The 20,929-nt window shown below is 41.3% G+C and overlaps 1 protein-coding gene across 7 annotated transcripts in view; it reads right to left on the bottom strand.

The window, feature by feature from the left end:
* Ubr4 (ubiquitin protein ligase E3 component n-recognin 4) overlaps positions 1 to 20,929 on the bottom strand; it is a 135,419-nt gene that overhangs the window by 43,802 nt on the left and 70,688 nt on the right. For 5 of the 7 annotated variants that reach the window (XM_021262931.2, XM_021262932.2, XM_021262934.2 and 2 more), the window contains 12 exons: positions 20,508 to 20,612; positions 18,903 to 19,040; positions 17,904 to 18,078; positions 9,212 to 9,308; positions 8,456 to 8,563; positions 7,880 to 7,996; positions 6,732 to 6,941; positions 4,781 to 4,930; positions 2,780 to 3,007; positions 1,987 to 2,065; positions 1,290 to 1,532; positions 174 to 342 (listed from right to left, as the gene is read on the bottom strand). In XM_021262931.2, coding sequence (XP_021118590.1) covers positions 174 to 342; positions 1,290 to 1,532; positions 1,987 to 2,065; positions 2,780 to 3,007; positions 4,781 to 4,930; positions 6,732 to 6,941; positions 7,880 to 7,996; positions 8,456 to 8,563; positions 9,212 to 9,308; positions 17,904 to 18,078; positions 18,903 to 19,040; positions 20,508 to 20,612 — 1,819 coding nt within the window. The remainder of the gene's footprint in view (positions 1 to 173; positions 343 to 1,289; positions 1,533 to 1,986; positions 2,066 to 2,779; positions 3,008 to 4,780; positions 4,931 to 6,731; positions 6,942 to 7,879; positions 7,997 to 8,455; positions 8,564 to 9,211; positions 9,309 to 17,903; positions 18,079 to 18,902; positions 19,041 to 20,507; positions 20,613 to 20,929) is intronic. The other 2 variants (XM_021262933.2, XM_021262936.2) reach the window with 2 other exon arrangements.

The following is a 20,929-nucleotide window of genomic DNA, read 5'->3' as shown; positions in this document are numbered from 1 at the left end:
CAGCTTAACAGCTAAAAAGCAGATAGCTCAATAAAGAAACCTCAAGAGGATTCAGGCTAGTGTAAACACTGACACTGCAACCATAACTATGTAATGTCAAACCAAGGTAGAACTACATCATGCACCCTGGCTCCAGACCCAAGGACAACTGCGAAACTAAACCTGGGCACTACCTGTAGATATGCAGCGTCAGGCAGTGGGCCTGCCAGCGCACGGAGGAAGAATTAGACTCCAAGAGGAAGCACCGAAGAAACTGAATCAGGGTTTCCTTATCAGCAAATTTGTTAAGTTGGTTCACCAGAGCTGTGCAAAGCTGGTCCTCCTGGCTGCCAGAGCTCTCACCTGCAAGAAAAGGGCAACACTGAGGATCGAGGGCTAGGAACAAGTCCCTCATAGGCCTCAGGCCTGTGTTGCCATATGGAGAGATGGGAATTCTGCTCATTTCTAGTAAAATTTCTACAAATGTGACAAAATAATTTTCAGTTGTTAACTGGGGAATAGGTCAGCTCCAACTGAGACATACAATAATGCCCCAAACAAACATAAGATAATGTACCTACACAAGCTTGGTGCTGAAAAAATAGTTACACTGGAGGAACTCAGTTACCATTATTAAAGACCTGTTCAGAGATGTCTCAATAATTAACTGGGTTTTTGTTTGTTTGTTTTTAAAGTTTATTTGAAAAAGTAAAAGTGAAGAGTGAGGGAGAAGCTGACTCTACAGAGTGAAGCTGGGCTGAGTAAAAGAGGAAAAAGCAAAATAAAAGTACATACACCCTGGAGGACACAGGGTGGGCTATCAGGAGGAAAGCCAGGATAGCTTCGATAATTAACTGTTCGAATGCAAACCATCTCCACTGCTACCAACTGTTGGTCACCTGCTGAGATCTCATCTCCAAGGACCATCAAAAGCAGTGAAGCCAAAGGTAAGGGGCTAGCTACAAAGCTGACATTCTTAGAGCTCTCACAGCTGATTAAGACAGGATTTCACTTAACTCTGGCAATCACTCCACAGAACAGGTGTTACTTTCATCCCACAGAAACAGTAACTTAATCTACTAAAAATGTCCAGTGCACTTTGACCTTTCCTATTAGTCACTTGGTATAGGATGCCACATAATTGTTTAAGGTGTCACCTTCACCACAATGGAAAATGAGATACAAAGTAAACACTAGAGGTTATTTGGAAAAACCAGGATAAAAGAACCTTTCAGAAGTTCAAATTAAATCACATATACCAAGAGTTAAACATACCACTCTGATCACCAAGACCAGAGAGTGACTCTTACCATCTTTCTCCTTTTCCTTCTCTTCTTTCTTGCTCTTTTTAGTGGAAGACTTAGATTGAGTTGTGGTTTGTCCAGAACTGGTGGCCACAGGGGTTGAAGAAGCCACACTGGAGGACCCAGTGGAGGCTGCCAGGGCAGCAAGCACTTTGCTGCCACACAGAGCACAGGAGAGCAGCTGCAGCAGCACTGGGGACACCCCTTCGTCCACCAGGAAACTCACTTGAAGAAGGAAGTACAGGACCGCTGTAAGCAGAGGGGAAGCAGTGAGCTCTGGGACAACTGAACTACTTACACACAAGAATAGGAGTGATGGTGCCACACGGCCATGACTGCCCATTCCCACCAGCTTTCTTCTCTGAGTTCTCTGTTAAATACTGCCAAGACAAAATGGAAAGGCTTAAAACAACTACAGACAGACTGGATCCAGGCCCTACTCTTATGAATAAGAAATTTTTTAGACTTTTCCACTCCTCTTTAGCTTGTCTGCCACAACTTATAAGTCAGATACTCCTACTCTGTGCTCCTATAGCACCCCAAATCTTGACTATCAGCCCTTATCACTCTTATGTTTTTACTTATCTTCCTTGCTAGGCAGTTCTGTCTCTAGTTCATCCAGCAACCAGCTCAGTGCTTAGCAAAGAACAGGCTTCAATAGACAGTTCTTGAAGAAATGAACAACAGCAATAGCATTGCTTACAGTCATCTTTGATACAGAATTTCTGCCAGTTGATGGTTCTCTGGGCAGCAATCTCTGCACAGGCTTTCAGATGCTCCATCTGAAACGGAAACCCACCACAGCACATGAGGAGCTCCACTAAGCAGGCCAAATAAGCACCAACCCTGCTGTTTTGAGAGGTTGTCATCCTGGCTTAGGACAGCCTGGTCTTCTGTGTAAGGCACATGTTCCCTGAGGTGGTGAACCTGGGAGCAGGGCACCTCTGTTCTATTCCCAACACACAGGGCCCTTTGTTTTCAGGGAACCTTCTCACTAAAGCAGCTGCAAAGGCAGACCATCCTGAGAAGCCACAATCTGGTTCCAGTTTACTACTTTTCTACAAACACAATAACAAGGACATTAGATGAGCAAAAAAAAGTGTCTTCATTTTGAAGGAGTTTTTCTAGATGCTCAAAGGCAAAATCCTCCATTATTCCTGTAGGTCTAATAGTTTCTCTGTAGGGAGTAACACATTTTTGTATTTCACCCTCATCACTTTAGTATTCAGGAACAACACCCAGAGGTGCACGAACTTCAGGTTGATCCTATCCATGACATGAACAAATGACACTGGCAAGAAGCTCAAGCCACCCACTTCACAGCAGTTACGCTGTCAGGCGAGGGAGGGAAATTCTAGACCCTGACGCCAACTACACAAAGCAGAGCACCCACTCAGGCTCAACCCTAGCTACAATATCCCCGAGTATGTAAAAGCCCTGTACTGCTGCAGCCTATCACATGCCTCCCTTGCCCTTCCAGGCCCCAGCCCTCGTACCAGGCTGATTAGTGTGTCATACTGCAGGGCAGAGCCGGAACTGGCTGTAACCACACTTGCCCGGAGGAATATACCCTGCTCTTCCAGCAGCTTCTTGATCCCACGCACGTGGGAGTCCAGGGTGTGCAAATCTCGGAGCTGGCGATACTTCTCCTTTGACCCACAGATGAAGAGCAGAAGTTTGCGGACTTGACGGCGCACAAATGGAGTCTGCTGGATCATTAGATACTGAGGGCATAAACAACAGAGTCAATTGCTCTGGGACTGTATCTGTACTATGACTCTAGGACTGAGTTTTAGTGAAAAAAGTTTTTTGGTACTGGGATTGAACCAAGAGCCTTTTTTGCATTAAGCTACAACCCTCCCCCCACTCCCCTTTTTTTTGTTATTTTGTGAGACAGGTCTCACTATGCAGTTCAGGCTGGCCTTGAACTCACTCTGTAGCCCAGCCAGCCTCATACTTACAGTGATCCTCCTGCCTCAGCCTCCCGAGTGCTGGAATTAGAAGTGTGTGCAACCATGCCTGGCTCACTTATTTCGATACGGGTGCTTGCTAAGTCACTAAGTTGCCAGGCTGGGCTCAAACTTGGGATTCTCCTGGCTCAGCCTCCTAGTGTGCTGGGTTTATAGGTATGTGCCAGCAGGCCCTTTAACAAACTTTTATTAAAAACTAGTGAGAAACAAAACAAGCCACAGTCATTCATAGGGGATTGGCTCTAGGAACCCTGAAGATACCAAAACCTAGAAATGCTCAAGTCCCTTATATAACGCTTGCACATTCTCTATTTATTTTTGAAAATTTCTAAATTATCATACCTAATCCAATGTCAGTGTTTTATAGTTATATTGTACTAATTAGCAAATAATTAAAGAAAAAAGCTTGTGTGTGTCAGTACAGATGCAATTTTTTAAATGCATATTATTTGTGATCCAGTTGGTTGAATCTGTGGTTGCAGAATGCACAGGTACCAAGGGCCAACCATATTTCCTCCTAGCCAAGCTTGCCTCTGTTAAAAGGAACTGGCGGGCGGGGGACGGGACCAGGAGAAAGAAAAAAAACAGAAAGAACTTAGAAAGGAAAAACAGAAACAATTTTCACACTCCTCTTTCTCAAGTACTTAGCAAAATATAAGGAAACTGGCCTTCATACTGGCCCACAAATAAAACTAAAAGAAAAAAATTCTGAAATCTTTTTCAGTAAGAGTGGTACAGAGGCTGGGGTGGTACAGTTACAGAACTCCAAGTGGTCATTTTTGAGATTCTTCTTCTCAGCATTGTTATCAGGTTGCTGTGCTGGTTCAGCTGCCCTCTCTCAGCTCCAAACCCACCTACCCTACTTTGTGGCAAGGACCACAAGACCTACACTGCCTTTCTGCCACCTGGCTCCCTCTAAGTTCTGCACTGGGGGAAACTGGATGCAGGAGCCAAGGAGCTTGCTCCCTCCCGCTGCCTGGAGTCCTGGAAACAGCCTTTTACAAGGCAACTGCAGCTGGCTCTAACTGGCAGCTTCTTTTAGTGTCACTAGTACCTACATATCACATCCCCTTAGAACTCCAGAAGTACCAAGAGCAGCACCCCTCCTCAGAGAGCTGCGGTCTCTCTCTCCTTTTTATACGAGAGCTGCTGGTAGATACCTGTTATCACATTTCTGTGTTTTTGGTTCTCAAATAGCTATTCAACCAATTCCCTATACTGAAATTTCTCTGTGCAGGTAACTAGTGTACTTTCTGTTTCTCTGATAAGAGCTGAATGACTGAACTTGCCTATTACTACCTCGTGTGAGTGAAGTCAAATGTACACAATCAGAAACTACAGCTGGTGGCTGGACATACATCTTGCAGTCTCACTATACAGCAGACTGCAGAGGGGCAGGACCACAACCTAAACAAGTGGAAGGGCTCTCTTAGGAGAACAGGTAGGATTAGGAAGAAAGCAGGACACAAAGGTAATAGCAGATGTGTCTGCTCCTGGACTGGCACAATGCTCAGGACCTTCACTCACCTCTGAGAGAAAGTAGAACCATGAGTGGTCAAAGACAGGAGGTGGGATACGGGAATTGGTGTCAGCAATCTTTTTGATTTGGTATGGAAGCCTCAGTACCATCTCTGTGAGAAGCTGAGTATAGGCCTCAAACACATCAGCAGCATGGCCCTAGGAGAAAAACAACTGCATGAGAACCCATGGTTACCACTTCTCCATGACCACAATGAAGAAAAAGAAAAAGAGCAGCTTGTGTTCCCCAGGCATTTTATGTACATGCTGAAGTTACTGAAAGGCACCTTTCAAATTTGGAGCCATCATTAATTAACAATTTAGTTTACAAACCCAAACAGCCCCAGGTTCCTGGGGGCTACTTATTTCATGCAAATGTTCATCGGAGACAGGGCTCACTATCCCTAAATGTTCAGACACTTCCTTCCATAGTTTTTGACACTGGATTGACTGTACTCTGGTAACACAAAAATTAAAGCTAGATTGGGCAAAAAAATGGAAAAATGGTAGTGGGTAAGGATTTCAGACTTTCTATGAGAAATGTATTCCATTCCCTAGAATCAAAACTTTCCATTACAACAAGAAATATTTAAGTAAATCAAGTGGACCAGAAACATTAAACTGGTAAATCATGTGCATGGATTCACCTCACACGAACAGGAAAGGTAGTGAGAGATCAGAGGACAGCAGAAATAACAGCTGTTTTGAAAGCTGTGTGGGCCCACAAGAAGGAGCTGCAGGAGACTAGGGCCATAATATGTGCCATACATTTTGTCCCTGGTTACTTATTAGATCTATTGTAACCTTTGAAAGTAAAATAAGTTAGAAAAATAGTCTTTGCTGATAGATTGGAGAGAACACATGAATTTGTACACAGAGTGCTCTGGGAAACTTGACAGGAGGGAAGCACATAGGGAAGATTTTACCAAGGATTCAATGATTCAAATGGGTTTTGAAAAAGGACTAGAGTTAGTTAGAGGGGAAAAGAAAGGGATATGGAGGGAGAGGAGAGAATTTCAGACAGGACAGCATGTACAAAAGCATATGCCACATCTGCAAAAAGGTATAGATTGACAGGGCTGTCAGTAAGGGGATTGTGAGTGATAAAGCTCAAGTTAAATAGGTAGCTGGATTCACAAAGGATGATTTGGTTTAAAATTACCAAAAGGTTATTATTAAAAGTTATTATTAGTTATTATTAAAAGTACCAGAGTTATTAAAATAGAGAAGAGTATGCTAAGATTCACATTTTATGCCTGGTTTTTTGTTTTGTTATTTTTTTAATGCCTGCTATATTCCTGCCTATTCAAAGCCATTCTGAATAGGCAGAGAGAACCACAGCTGGTCCAAGCACAAAGCAGAAGTAGTCATACCAAATGACAGCGTTTGTGGACCACTGGTATGGCCTAAGTCCTTTACAAACACTACCTCCTTCAGTGCTCTATCACCCTATGAAGCAGACACTATTTGTGTTCTCATTCTCCAGGTGTAGAACTGAGGCTCCCTAAGGTTAGGCAGAATTTCTCCACACCTCCTGGCTGGCAGGTAAGAACACTGGGTTCATAAACTCATCTGACCAGAAAGCCCGTCTTATCTAGCACGTTAAAGGGGCCTTTCATGACAGGAGGGGAACATCTGACATACACGTGAGGACATGACACAATACACATGATGGTGTTACCTTGTACAGACTCAACTTTTTAGGGAGCTTAATATAAAACGAGATGACTGATCTCACTCAATCCCTCTGATTTACAGAGGCAGGACTAAGAATCCCAGTAGAAAAGGTTGGGAGAAATGGTCATTTATTACATTGTACTGAGATTAAAACCCACCAGGGAGCCCAGCTGCCTCCGGAGGCTCTTTGGAGCTCCTTCAGCTCCTCCATTCACAGAGAGCACAGAGCACAGTGCTCTGAAGGGGGATCAGGAGTACTCCTTAATCCAGGGAAAAACCTCACCTTTACATACTGACGGAGAAAGAATGGGCTCATATCGGGCGGAGATGAAGTTGTATGTGGTTTCAGCAACTGGCTGGTAGCCACGGGCTCCTCATCATTCTGCTGGCTCTTCCAATACTCCAGCAGTGACTTGAGCACATGCAGGCAATAGTCCACAGCCCCAGAGCTCAGCAGGGCTGCAGCTGTGGCGCTGGAGATGAGGGAAGATGACTGGAAGGGAGAAACACAAAGGGTACGAAAGAATGTATTATAAAAACTGAAATCTAATTGGGTGTTAAGGGGTAGGAAACACACAACAGTTAGAATTAACTGTTATGGAAGTGAGCTAATCAGTCTCTTGTATTAAGTTTCCCAACTGCTGGAACATTTCCCCAACTCTTTTGAACAACTGCATGTAAGAGAAAATGAATACCGATTTTCAACCTAACCTCTCTACACATGTGCCATTAGCCAGGGAGGCAAGGACTAGATAAGCTTTGCCCTAGAGGGGCTTGGTTTTCTCTTTTCCTTTGAGCAATGAGAAAAGAAGACCCTTTCAGGGACAGAAAACTTTGTACTCATAGGTACTTCTTAGCCACTTCACCCTCCCAGTAGAGGGTCTTCCACAGAACCAGCTTCCAAAGGAGATGGAGTGGGTGATCACATGCATAAAAAAGGAGAAAAGCTACTGTAAATAAGACCATTAGAAGAGCCTTGCAAATCCCAGCAAACCCCACAGCTCATAAGCTCATTAAGATTGGATGCAGTTCAGCCTCAATTTCTACCTTCTCCGCTTTGTGCTAATCTCCTTTCACCACACATACTGTGCTTTCTCTCTGCTTTATTACCATACCTTATAGCAACAGACACTAGGGGAATCCTCTTAACTACTCTGTGCCTTGCAGAACAGGCCCTTGCTTTTCAATAATGGAATTTCCAAACCCTTTAACCCCTCCATTGGAGGGATTGTTGGCAAAGACTGAGGCTTGAAAGAGATTCTGAAAAAGGTGGAGGTTCTGCTCTTGAAGAGGTTAACATCTTAGACTCTCACTTATCTTGGATGACAATGTCCTTATTCTAACGAAGGACTATCACCTTTGCCCTCAGCCCTGTAGCAAGTGCCAATCCTCTTACCTTTCCCCAAACCTGTAGCCTCAAAGTAAAAATACCTCACATATGGAAGTCTTGGATCCTGATTTGGTACGGGACATGAAGACACTCAGGAGTCTCATCACTACTAGATGGACTTCATTCAGGGCACTGCGCTCATTCTTCTTAGAGACATCCTGCAGACAGAAGCAGAGGCCCAGAAGCCTGCACTTACTTTATGTGAGAGACATCCTCTGAACAAGATTCCCTGAGGTTACTCAGCCCTAATCATTCCTCAGTGAACAAAGACTTACTGAGCTGCAGTGTCTCCACATATCACATCTTGGGTACCCAGAGCCTTCCACACTTATGAAGCCACAGTAAAAATACAAACAGCTAATTTAGTGTTTTCACCACACTGAGCTTCAAGGGTCCATGAGGGCAGGGACTTTGTCTTGTCATTTCTGGTCAGGATTCAAAAGTATGCCTAGGCCAAAGTAGGCACCAAACTCACTGTGTTGAACCAAAAGAATTGGAACCCTCAGTGGATAGTGCCCTCTGAAGCTAGGTAGAGCTCCTCTAAGACAGGAATGAGAACTTGTGAAAAGATCTCAGCCAGTCTCTGCTTCTTACTCAGCACGATTCTCCACTTTTACCTTTTTATCCATGCCCAATTCAGTAATAAGCTGTGACAGTAGGTTGTCCAGGGCTCCCTTGTCTTTCTCATCTTCACCATCCAAATCTGTAGTGAGCATCAAAATGACCTGGAAGGCAAAGAGAACAAATATGAAAGCCAATTTCCTGAAGATAACAACTCTAATCACAGGATGTTTCTGGAGAAATCTAAACCTTACTGACTTCCCTATCAACCATAACTGTAATGCCTTAAAGTGTTCCAGATTCCAAGATTTCCCAAGGTTAAGCGTCCAGAGTCATAAGAGTCAAATTTTGATACATGCCATACTTGACATCACTGAAACTTTTGCAAAAAGTTTGCAACATTAATGGACTAACCTGCATTCTATCCAACAAAAGGGGCTTAGATGTGGCAGCATGTGCTGAACCAAAAATTAAAGAACAATTTTGGCTCCAAGAAAGGCAATTAATGGAAAAACAATAGCCCACACTCTAATACAAAGAGAGACAATGTAGAATAATAGTCTCTGGACTAGGCTTCTGCTCCTGGTTCTGCCAATAGCTAGATGATGACCTTGGGCACTCAAAAAAAACAATCTCCTAGCCCTTAATCTTTTCATCTGTAAGCTGAAGGGCTGAAATTTATAGCTCAAAACAGTACTCTGTCCTTCTGTGACCCAATACCAAACAAAGCTTCCAGGTCCTCTGGAAGAGATGTGCACTGCTTAAGGATAGCCGCATGGAAATGTGGCAGAGCCAGGAGAAGTGAGTGATACCTGCATGTATGGGATGGCCCGGACACCTCCAACATTTCGTAACTGGGGCAAGGTCTGTAGTAACCTTTCCAACAGCATCAGACGGACCATATGCAGCCTAAAAAGCCAAGGAAAATATATGAAACATGAGCTAGTATACAAACAAGAATGAGCTGAATGTGGTTCCTTCTTCCTGCTACCAGCAAGATAAACGAGGACCCAAATGCTTAGAAATAATTTTAGTGTTAAAAAGATGTTAAGAAGCCAGGTGTAGTAATCTACATTCATAGTCCTAGCTACTTGGGAGGCTGAAGCAGGAGCCTAGGAGCTGGAGGCCAACCTGGGCAATGTTGAGATCCCATTTCAAAAAAAACCAAAAAGCAAAAAACAAAAATCCAACAACCGAACAGAAAGATTTAAGAAATGCCTATTTGGTATAACAGAAATATTGGTGAAATCTCACTTAAAAAAGAGCAAAACTATTCTAAACTATAGTTAATAGTTCCTAAGAAAGCCATTAAGTCCTAGTCATTCTCAGTATCTGAACTAAACCTCTAATTGCAGGCTTTATAGCTTTCTAACACATGGCCCTATTCTGCCTCCAGGCATATTCTTCTGGAGTTCTTCTCTGGGCAAAGTCTGTATCATCCATTTGCACAGTGTCCTGGCCCCTTCCTTTTCATGCTCCTTAAATCCACAGAAAGGTCAGCCACTGCTTTACTCTCTCATATGTTATCCTTCATGTTCTTAATGTAAAATTCAACGTCAATACACACTCTCCTACTAGATTCATGAATTCCCCATAAATTCACCTGGTTCCTATATAGCCTTCTTCATCAGCTGATACACAGCTGACCTTCTGTACTAACTGAGTACCTCTGGATCTCTCATGACATGTGGATTTAAGAGGGCCAATATGAAAATTGATTAAGGTTCTGCTGACATATTGGTTGGCAGGAGTTTCATCTAAAGCATAATCTCAGATGGATTAGGAGTACAGGTGCTAAATCAATTAATAGGTTGATTTCATAATTAGTAAACTATCACCACTTCATTTTATCTTATGGATTGTAAGAAACCACATGCATATGTATGTTTTTCATGTATAACATATCCTAGCAGGTATCTACAATATTTTCAAAATAATAAATGCTGAGGTGATGAGGAAGACGTGAGAGATAACAGCAGAAGTTCAACAATTTTGTAGATAACATAAAATAGGCTTAGAGATGGGTTAATGTCTTCAGATTTGTAGAACATACATATACAGAGGAAAAGTCAACAAATGAGTAAAGTCAGGATATCAATCCAGAGGATGCTAGATTATTGGCTTTTAAAACTTTTAGATGCAGGGCCAGGGATTCAGCTCAGTGGTGCCACCTCTTGCCTCACAAGCACAAGGTCCCAAGTTTAATCCCCAGTACCAAAAAAAAAACAACTTTTAGATGCTACTCTTGAAACTTAATAAAAAGATTAAACCCTTTACCCAAAAGCTGCAACTCCCTTTTCTTTGGTGACTTAAAATAAAAATTTACTTTTATTATTTAAAAAAATTCACTGACCAATTATTTAACTTGTTCATGAAAAAAAGTTAGCTGAAAAGCACTAAAGACTGCCCTATTGGCAATGTGGCCAGATACCTACACTGACCTTCCTCCTAAAAGCACCTGGAAATCCTAAAAAGATATCACATCATCTTAGAAGGAAGAGGTTTCAAGAAATTTCACACAGTGGGCTGGGGATTTAGCTCAGTGGTTCCACCACCTGTCTCGCAAGCACGAGGTCCCAAGTTCGATCCCCAGTACCAAAAAAAAAGAAAGAAATTTCACACAATTGAAATTATACACTCGTAGTATGTTACCCAACCACAAAAAAATCAGAACTATAAATCAGTAACAGATAACTAGAAAATCTCTAAATGTCTAGAAATTTAGTAATATACATCTAAATTTCCCATGGGCCAGAAACTAAATTACAACCGAATTTTAAATAGATTAAATTGAACAATAGTAAAAATACATTATCAAAATATGTGGGCTTTGCTGGGCGTGGTGGTGCATGCCTATAATCCCAGTACTCAGAAGGCTAAGGCAGGAGGATTGCCAAGAGTTTGAGGCCAGCCTGGGCTACACAGTGAGCTCTAGGATACTCTGAACTACAGAGCAAGACCCTGTCTCCAAAAAAAAACAAAAAAAAAATGTGGGCTTTAAAGCCAGCCAGTGATGGACTGAAGCCTCTACAAATGTGAGCTAAAATAAACCTTTAATCCTCCTGGGGGGGGGGGGGCGGGGGGGGGAGCCTGTGAGTAAAACAAAGTTAAGGGGTGATTTCATAATGAAATATATAGTATCAAATATTTTTTCTCCTGGCACTGGGGATTGAATCGAGTCCTCATGCATGTTAGGCAAGCACACAACCCCTGACCTTTATGTATTTTTTAAAAAGACTTAAATCAATAATTAAGCCTGGGGCTGGGGATTTAGCTCAGTAGTTCTGACACCTGCCTCACAACCTCAAGGTCCTGAGTTTGATCCCCAGTACCAAAAAAAAAAAAAATTAAGCTTGTATCTCACGGAACTTGAAAAAGAACAGAAAATTAAACCAAAAAAAAATAAGTAAAAGGAAATCGTAAGTTGGAAAAAAATTAAAAGAAGATATACAACAAAGAAAAAGGCCAAACAAACAGTTCTTTATAAGCTAATATCCATTTAAAAACTCTTGAGCTAACATTACATTTAATGGTAAAATTCTGAACTCTTTCTCTGTGTTTGTGAATGAGATAAGAAAGTCTAGCACCACTTCTTTCAACACTGTACTGGAGATGAGAGCCAATGTAATAAATTCAAAAAAGAAAATTAAAAACTATAAAAGTTACAATGAAAAAAGCTAAACTGACATTATTTGCAGGTGACAAGACTGTGTATCAGAAAATCCACCAGAATCTATAATTACAATAAGTGAATTTAGAAAGATCACTAGATGCAAAATCAAAATAAGAGCAAAAAGGAGCTCACTAGGAACTAAGAAGTTATTAGGCCATAGGTTGAATAAAGACAGAATTCAGAGAAGTAATCAGAGCCCTGAGACTGATTTTATGGCATTTGAAAACAAGGTTGCGACACTCTGCAGGCAACTTAAGCTTCTGGTTCCTAGGACTTCACAGGGTATTTGGAATTTGAAAACCTCATACAAACACAGAAGGACACATCACAGTTTTAAAACTAAATGATAATAAACCACTTCCTCTCATACCACTTTTGCCTTACCCTGGAACCTACAAGAAGTATCTGGCAAATTAAGTCCTAATATTGAGAGGAGGGGAAAAAAAGAAAAAAGATTTGTGGCACTAGGGACTGAAGGAAGGGCTTCATGTTCTACCACTCAGCTATACTCCATGTCCTCACTTTTTCCTTTTCCCCAACTGTGTCCTATTTAAGAAATCTTTGTCAACCCTGAGTTATGAAAATACTTTCTTCTAAAACTGATAAAATGTTACCTTTTAAATTTGTATCTATACAGTTCAATTAATTTTATACATAAAATAAAACCAGGTCAAGATTTGTTTCATTCTGTATGAATTTCCAATTGATCCATTGGTATTTACTGGGAAAAAAATTTCCCATGCTCCACATAAGTGCCACCTTTCTCATAAATCAGATGACCATGTATGTGTAAACTGATTCCTAAACTCAAGCCTGTTCTATTACTGTTTCTCTTTGTACCAATATCACAGTCTTAATTACCATGGCCTATAATAGGTATATAAGGGTCTCTAACCTCATGGATTTTCTTCAGTTTTGTCTTAGTCAATTAGTAACTTCCAAATAAAAGTCATCAATCAACTTGTCGGTCGTAAAACGTCTAATACCAGCTGGGATTTTGTGATGGAGATTATACAGATCTGTATCAATCTGAGATAAATGTCATATTTGTAATGAGTCTTCCAATACAGAAACAAGGTATGAAGTCCTTCACTGTGTTTTCAGTGTATATATTTATCAAACATTTTCATATTATTTGTTTTTTGCATGCTACTCTGGTCAACAAATTATAAATAAAGAATAAAAAAGCAAAGGTGTATGAAAAGACATGGAAAAGAGAATATGATGGCCTCACATCTATCTAACTGGACTCCCAAAAGGCTAAATAACAGAAAATGAGGCAGAAGTAGTATCTGATGAAATTAACAGGTAAAAATTTTCCAAAACTAATGAAAGACACTAACCTATACACTCAAGATTCCCAGACAACTACGCAAACAAATATAAAGAAAACTAACCTACCTAAGTAGTAGAGCATTTGGCTAGCATACACAAGGCCCTGGGTTTGTCCCCAACATAGCAAAAACAAAACAAAAACCCCAAAAAACAAACAAAACAAAGCAAAAACCCTGAAATCACAGAGAGCCCATGTTCTCTACATACAACAGGATTAATCCAGAAATTACATTTTTAAAAATTTTAAAAAGATTCAATAGAAAAACCCCTTATGGGGCTGGGGATTTAGCTCAGTGGTTTCGCTGCCTGCTGTGCAAGCACAAGGACCCGAGTTCAATCCCCAGTACCAAAAAAACCCCACAAAAAACAAAGAAAAGCCCCTTATGGTAAGAAGTTAAAAAACAAACTTCATCAAAAAATAAATTAACAACCTGAGGTCACTTTCATCCAAAGAAATGTTTCAAGTAGTTTAAGTTGAAATAGTAGGGTGCACAGAATGTGGGAGACACTCACTGATGCTCTCTTAAAATGACTGATTCCTGTATCCATGATTTGTTTTCCTGGTAGAAATCATTCAGCTAAAACTGATAACTCATTATCCTGGTACTAATGTGATAACTATTGGTCTCAAAACTTCAAAAAACAACCCAGGTGTAATGGTTATGCACAGCTATAATCCCAGCAATTTGGGAGGCTGAGGCAAGAGGATCCCAAGTTCAATGCCAGTCTGGAGAACTTAGCAAGATCCTGTCTCAAAGGGTTAGGAACAAGGCTCAGTGGAGGAGCGCTTGATGGCACATGCAAAGTTCTAAGTTCAATTCCTACCATAAAACAAACAGTTCAATCCCCAGCACCATCCTCCTAAAATCAACAAACACTGTATTACAAATACTATTCTTAATTTTTTTCTTAATTTTTTTTTCCTCCTCTATTTCTCTTTTTCTTTTCTTTTTGGTACTGGGGATCAAACCCAGGACCTTGCGCTTGCAAGGCAGGCACAGCACCACTGGGCTAAATCTCTGGCCCACCTCCTCTATAAAACACATTTACTCCAGCCAGGGATAGTGATGCATGCCTATAATCTCAGCACTCTGGGAGACTGAGGCAAGAAGATTGCAAGTTCAATCCCAGCCTGGAAATTTAGCAAGACCTTGTCTCAAAATTAAAAACTTCCATAGGGCATAACACTGGGTTACAACAACGCACCCATACTTTTCTACCATACATTTGTACTTCAACATAATAGTAGCCAGCTGTGTGGCTCAGTAGCTGCACCTGGGGTATACAGGAAGCAATCTTTGTGTTTACCCAATGGGTCTGATCAATGGCAAGGTGTGTGCAAAGGTGTCAAACCAGGATTTTTACCCACACAATGCTCTCACAAGTTTTGCTTATGTTTACGTGAGCATCATAGGGGGTAAAATACACCCACACCACTCTTTCATTATGTAAACATGTGTTTCACCATAATGGAATGTGGATGTGACTCACAGTAGCCATGCCTGGGGAAAGCAAAAACCCATCTGTGCATTCACCCACTTGGCAGACAAACAGCAAGGTGTGTATAGGAGCTTCAAAGCAACAACAGGTGAGTTTTACACATGAAGCGCTCACTGTTAAATTTCTGTGCATTAAGGATTTGTTTTTTAAAAAGGTCTCCTTTGATTTTTCTAGCAGAAGTAGCCCAATTCAGTACAATGTCACATGAAAAACCATATTTGCAAGTTTTGGAGGAGGTCGAAAGTGATTCATCAGATTACTCATGCATGATGAAGATAATAATGACTTTGATGTTGGCCATGTGAGCCGAAGTTCCTGTCACAGTGAACTGGAGCAAAAATCAACTGATACAGACACAGAGAATGGAGATCATGATTCAGATGACAGAAAACAGCAATATGAGTACATATTTGACCAGTCAAAATGGTACAAATGGTCACGCAACCAAATGGAACAACCCAATGTAAGAACTAGGTGGGAAAATATAGTGAGGATCTTGGCAGGGGTGAAACCTACTGGATGGAATGCCAGTACTGCCATTCAATGTTGGAAATTGTTTGTAATAGACAAAATGCTTCAAGATGTTGTGAAATACACAAATGCTGAAATACAAGTACAATATTCTATATGCATCAACAGCCATACTAAAAGATATATTTAGTATATGTGCTGCCAAAGCGAGCAATAAAAAAATATATTTATTGTGACACCACACTAGCTGAACTGAAAACGTTCATAGGTCTGTTGTACTCAGCAGGGCTTTCTCATGGTAATCACAGGAATGTAAAAGACTTATGGAAAAGTGATGGGTGTAGGCTTGTAACAATGACACTGAAGAGATTCGGTTTCCTTCAAAATTGAGGTTTGATAACAAAACCACACACCAAGAAAGAAGAATTGATAATCTGGCTGCTCTCCCTTCACTGTTCAAGAGATTTGTGGGTAACTGTCAAATAATTTACACACTATTTGAATATATGACTATTGATGAACATCTTGCAGCATTTCATGGTAGTAGCTTCAGGCAGTATATGCCCCCCCGCAAAAAATTAAAGAACGCCTTCAAAATATGGCATAAAAATTTATGCTTTTGTAGATGCAAAGACTTATTATGCTTTCAATTTAGAAATTTACCCTGGAACTCAGCCACCAGGTCCTTATTCATAAGGTAATAAACAGAATGATGTTGTGAACAGACTTGTTGCTCCCATCTCCCAAACTAAGCAGAATGTGACATTCAACAACTGGTTTACTAGTTTCCAAATGATGTATATTTGCTAACAGAGCACAACTTGACCAGCATAGGAACTGTTCACAAGAACAAAGCAGAAATTCCAAATGAAATGTTGCAATTTCAAAATAGAATTGTATAGTACAATCTTTGGATTTCAGAAAGACATTAACATTGGCCTCATATATGGCAAGGAAAAATAAGCTGGTACTGCTGAGGCCAACATTACACTATGATGGAAATATTGATAGAGAAACCTCGACAAAATGGAAGCCTGAGATGGAAACTTTCTACAACAAAACCAAAGGCAGAGTAGATGCTGTTGATGAGTTATGCAGCAAAATGTTGCCCAGTGGTTGTGTTTTACTCAATCCTAAATGTGGGGCATAAATAATTTAACAGTTTATGAAGAACGTAACAAGTACAAAACACCATGGAAAAATTTTCTTAGAGGATTGGCACTCATAGGAGTTCATTTATAGCAGAGGGAAAACAAAATGTTTCTGTCCAGGGAACTACGCAAAAAAATCGTGGAACACACTGGTGAGCTGACAGGTGAAAAGGCAGGCACAGCATCAAAAAGACCTACTATGACAACAGGAAAACCAAAAAGATATCAACTGTGCCCTAACAAAAGAAGATAGGAAAACAAAACGTATGTGCTATCAGTGTAAGTGATACTTGTGTATGAAACATGGAGTTTTCATGTGTGAAGACTGCATTGGGTGTGACAGTTGAAGCAAAGATTATTTATGTGGTATACTTTTGTTTGTATTTACACTGTCATTCACATAGACTTTTCTGATGTTATCTTTTGGGCTTTGTCAGCAAGTAAACAGCTGATGTGAAAATATCGATGTCTATTCTAAGCACTCACTACATATTTGATATTTTATTTTATTGGTATCTTATTTTCCTGCTAAGTGCACGTTATCCAATACAGTAAGAAGCTCCTGACAAAAGAGGAAGACAAGAGAGATGAAAATAGCCTGCCACACAGGAAAGTAAGTACATATGCTGTCAGTGTAAGTGAGACGTGTGCATAGAATATGCAGTTGTTATGTATGAAGACTGCCTTAGGTGTGACAATTAAAGCAAAGACTATTTTTGTTGTAGAGTTCTATTGGTATTTTCATTGTAGTTCATATAGAAATTTATTTCTGATGTTACTGATAGAGAAGTGTTATACAATAAAACAGGCCCTTGCCTTGCCTCCACTTTTTTTCCCACAGAATATTTTGTTTTGGAAATGTAAGTTTGTGCTGCTGGGCTCCTGCCCAATGTATCAAAATGGTTTGTGCCTGTTTCAATTGTATGACCTTTCAGGAATGTTCACCCCCCTCAGGAATGTTCTGTAACTCCAACCCCTGCTTCAGTGAGCATGCTCACAAGGCATGTGTTTCAGAAATGTCCTGTAACTCTGGCCCCTACTTCAGTGAAGTAAAAAGAGTGTTACACAATGAGCTTCTGGTAATGATGAAACAAAAAAAGTTTTAGTATGAAAAAGTCATGGTTTTATAATGATCACTTTACAGTTATTAAGAGATCTGGAGAGCCTTCAGAGAAACACCATGTTCTATTCTCTCTCCAGTTAATCTTATATAATCCTCATCAGACGAAGAAGGCAGATCTAGAGCATGACCTAAGATCTTAAACTCTTCATGTATATTAAAAAAAAAAATATGCTACTATCACTTCACCTCCTGTTCTTGAAATACTCTAGAAGGAAAGCCTCTCAACTATGAACAGACAGACGCAGCCTGACCTGTTGCTGATATGGACATCTCCTTCAGTTTCCCCTTCTCCTTCTCCTTCTGAGCCATCTCCTTCCTGGTGCCCAGTGGTGGTGCTAATAGCACCAGTGCTTGAGCTGACACTTCCTGGTCCAGCTGGGTGGCCTTCAGCTGTGGCATCACCATAAGCACTGCTCCGGCCAGAAACTAGAGGGAAACAATCGCAAAAGAACAAATCAACTCCCAAAGCATGATGGAACCTAATGTACTCTGAAGTCAGAAATGGTTAAAAGATAACAGGGAGCTTTAGACAATTTTCATCTATATGAACCTAAATAAGGTCTGAATTCACGATTTGGGCTCCACAGCACTATGCTAAATTACTCTAGAGCCACTCTTCCTCCTATAGCACATACACTCCACCCACAAGAACCATCTTAATCTCAACTGGTAATAAACATCTAACTCATACTTCAGAGGAAACAATGATATGTGAAAGTAAGAATTATCAGCTACTCTAAATCTCTTCCATAAAAAATTTTCACAGCTAGTTGTTAACTACAGACTGATTACAAGGTCAAACCAAAATAGCTTTGTCATGTTCCTTCAGTCTAGAGCCCCACTTCATCAGCTAGGGCAATACGAGGACGGCTTTCTCAGTCAACACTACTGATCACTACTAGGATTACCCAAAAATACATTTCCCTAATAGTTAAGAAATAAAAATCACAGAATAATGAGCTTTAAGTTCACACCGCAATTATTTCATCACGAGTGAGTGATGTATGTCACTGCTTTTCTTCTATTAACAAATAATTAAAAGACACCTGTAAAATATTTCAGTATTAACCCCAGTAAGCCTAGGCTATTACTACTAAGTATCAGAAACTCTACGGTTAAGGTCAAATGAATTCCACAAGACTTTCAATGAGAATGCTTCTCTTTGAGAAAACAATCCCAAGGCCCAGGCAGGGACTCCTGTCTTGTACCCACCCTCTGCCCAAGGAGATCAAGACCCCCAGGCACATTACCACTGTGCTCGCCAGCCACTGAGTCCACTGCACTTCCCCCGCTCTCTGAGCCCACACTACCACCATGGTCGGCAGGAGAGGTCCGAAGGGTAGAACCATCAGTTGCTGCTGTGCTGCCCTCGTCGTCTGAGGCTGGAGCTGAGAGAGTAACAAGAGCTGTTACAGGTAAAAACCCCTCCTTGGAGTGAAAGCATCAAACCACATAGTGTAGAGGACACAATGCAGTTTATATATCCTGTTGTCAGAGAAAAAAGGGAAAGATGTGCTTTGCTGGTTAATCACTAACAGTAACAAACACTACATGGTGCATTGCCAACAGTACTTAGACAGAATTGAAAACCCAGTTCACTGGGCATTTCCTTCGCTGTTATGTTGCAGTGCAGAGATTCAGTAAGAATCTATGACATGGAAGCTGAGTTTTCTAACTAAATGTTTTATGGTTACCATTGTCTAGGTGTTACTGACACCTGCTGAGAGATCTGAAACTCGACACAGCCATTTAAAGCATAGAACTCTGAATTTTAATGGATTTGCTTTGCAATCAGTCAATTTGTACTTTGTTAGAATATCACTTATCATGAGCTCTTGAATCAACTCTGTTAATTTTTTAAATCATGTGGTCCAGAAGGGAGCTCATTGGGAAATTTCACACCTCCTAATCATCCTCATCAGATGCTAATAACGAAGCAAGGAAATTCCCCAGAGACAGCCACAGCATCCAGGATCAGGGCTGAGCTGAGACAGGAGGAAAATGCTAGATGAGATACACAGGGGAGGAAAGCCAAGACAGCCACACAGCATGGTGAGAACACAACTGGCACAACACGACAGCAACCTCGAAGCCTGAAATGACAGCAACTGAAGAGACCTCAAAGAAAGCAACGAGCCATGGCAGTGGGTGGGGACAGCCACTGTCCTCCAAAGGGTAAAACTCTCTCAAAGGGCAGGAGGCAGGGCGGGAGGATGACAAATAAAGGAATGCATCAGTCTGAAAAAGTATAAATCAACCCTTACATTATTTGGGGGTTGATTTTCCTGTGGGTTTCTTAGGTGTGCGATCCTCCTGTTTGGCCCAGTTCTCTACTTAGAAAATTTTTTTTTTCTTATCAGATTAGAAAAAGACAAAACAAGTTCTGAACATTACTTATGGATTTTGTTGTCTACAACCCCTACCTCTCAAGCTCACAGGGCCACACAGCTAGCTTGCAGGCTCACTCTTACATGCAGATGAAGAGTGAGAAGTTAACAGGTGTGAGTTCTAGTTTTCTGTCTTTGTAACATCATCTAATGCATCAGAACTCTGACAAAGAATGCCAAACACTGTAACTTAAACCCTACGGCTAAACAGCCTACAAGCTGTTCACTGACTTCTCCTTGGGAATCAGCTGAAGCCAGGCAGCATGCAGAGTGTGAGGAAGCAGAGCCATGAGCGCTGTTGCCAAGCTGCAGCCCTACACCTTCCATACCCATATTTCTAAAGCCACGGCAGAAGCAGGAAGTCCAGAATGGCCTGTCAAAGCAGCTGCCCATTACACTCTCACAGCACTGGAAACAGGCCTGAAGATCCTGAGGACCTGAGCCGTGCTCCTTGCTGTGGACAGTTACCTGATGCTGTGGTGTCAGAGAGGGTTCCTGCGTCCAGAGAGGAAGAGCTGGGTGCCTGGCCGGACAGTCCCAGGCTCTGCAGGCCCAGGGCACTGCTGCTGCTGCCTGGGAAACAAGTGGAGAGTGAGCACAACATCCCTTCCAGGCCCCAACCACAGTACTGCTTTGGCCATCCGCTGCCCTTAGGAGTCTCTAAAAACCAACATGTGATCCCTCTGGCCTAGAGGAAGTTAATCAGCCATTGCCGTCCACCCACCAAGTTCAGTTACAGAGAAGGTGGAATGTATCCTTCAGCTCAGGCAGGACAGAGGCCAGAGGAATACAACTGATTCAGGAGGAAATAATCCAAAAGACCAAACTTGCAGAAGCTATGAGATTGGTTCCCAGCCTGAAATTCCTGCTACAATCCCTCTCACTCTCCA

This window comes from Heterocephalus glaber, unplaced genomic scaffold (genome assembly GCF_053883595.1).
Source record: "Heterocephalus glaber isolate CG9 unplaced genomic scaffold, H.glaber_assembly_v1.0 deba00001452, whole genome shotgun sequence".
Classification (NCBI taxonomy): Eukaryota; Metazoa; Chordata; class Mammalia; order Rodentia; family Bathyergidae; genus Heterocephalus; species Heterocephalus glaber.
This window is presented reverse-complemented; position numbering and strand designations above follow the sequence as displayed.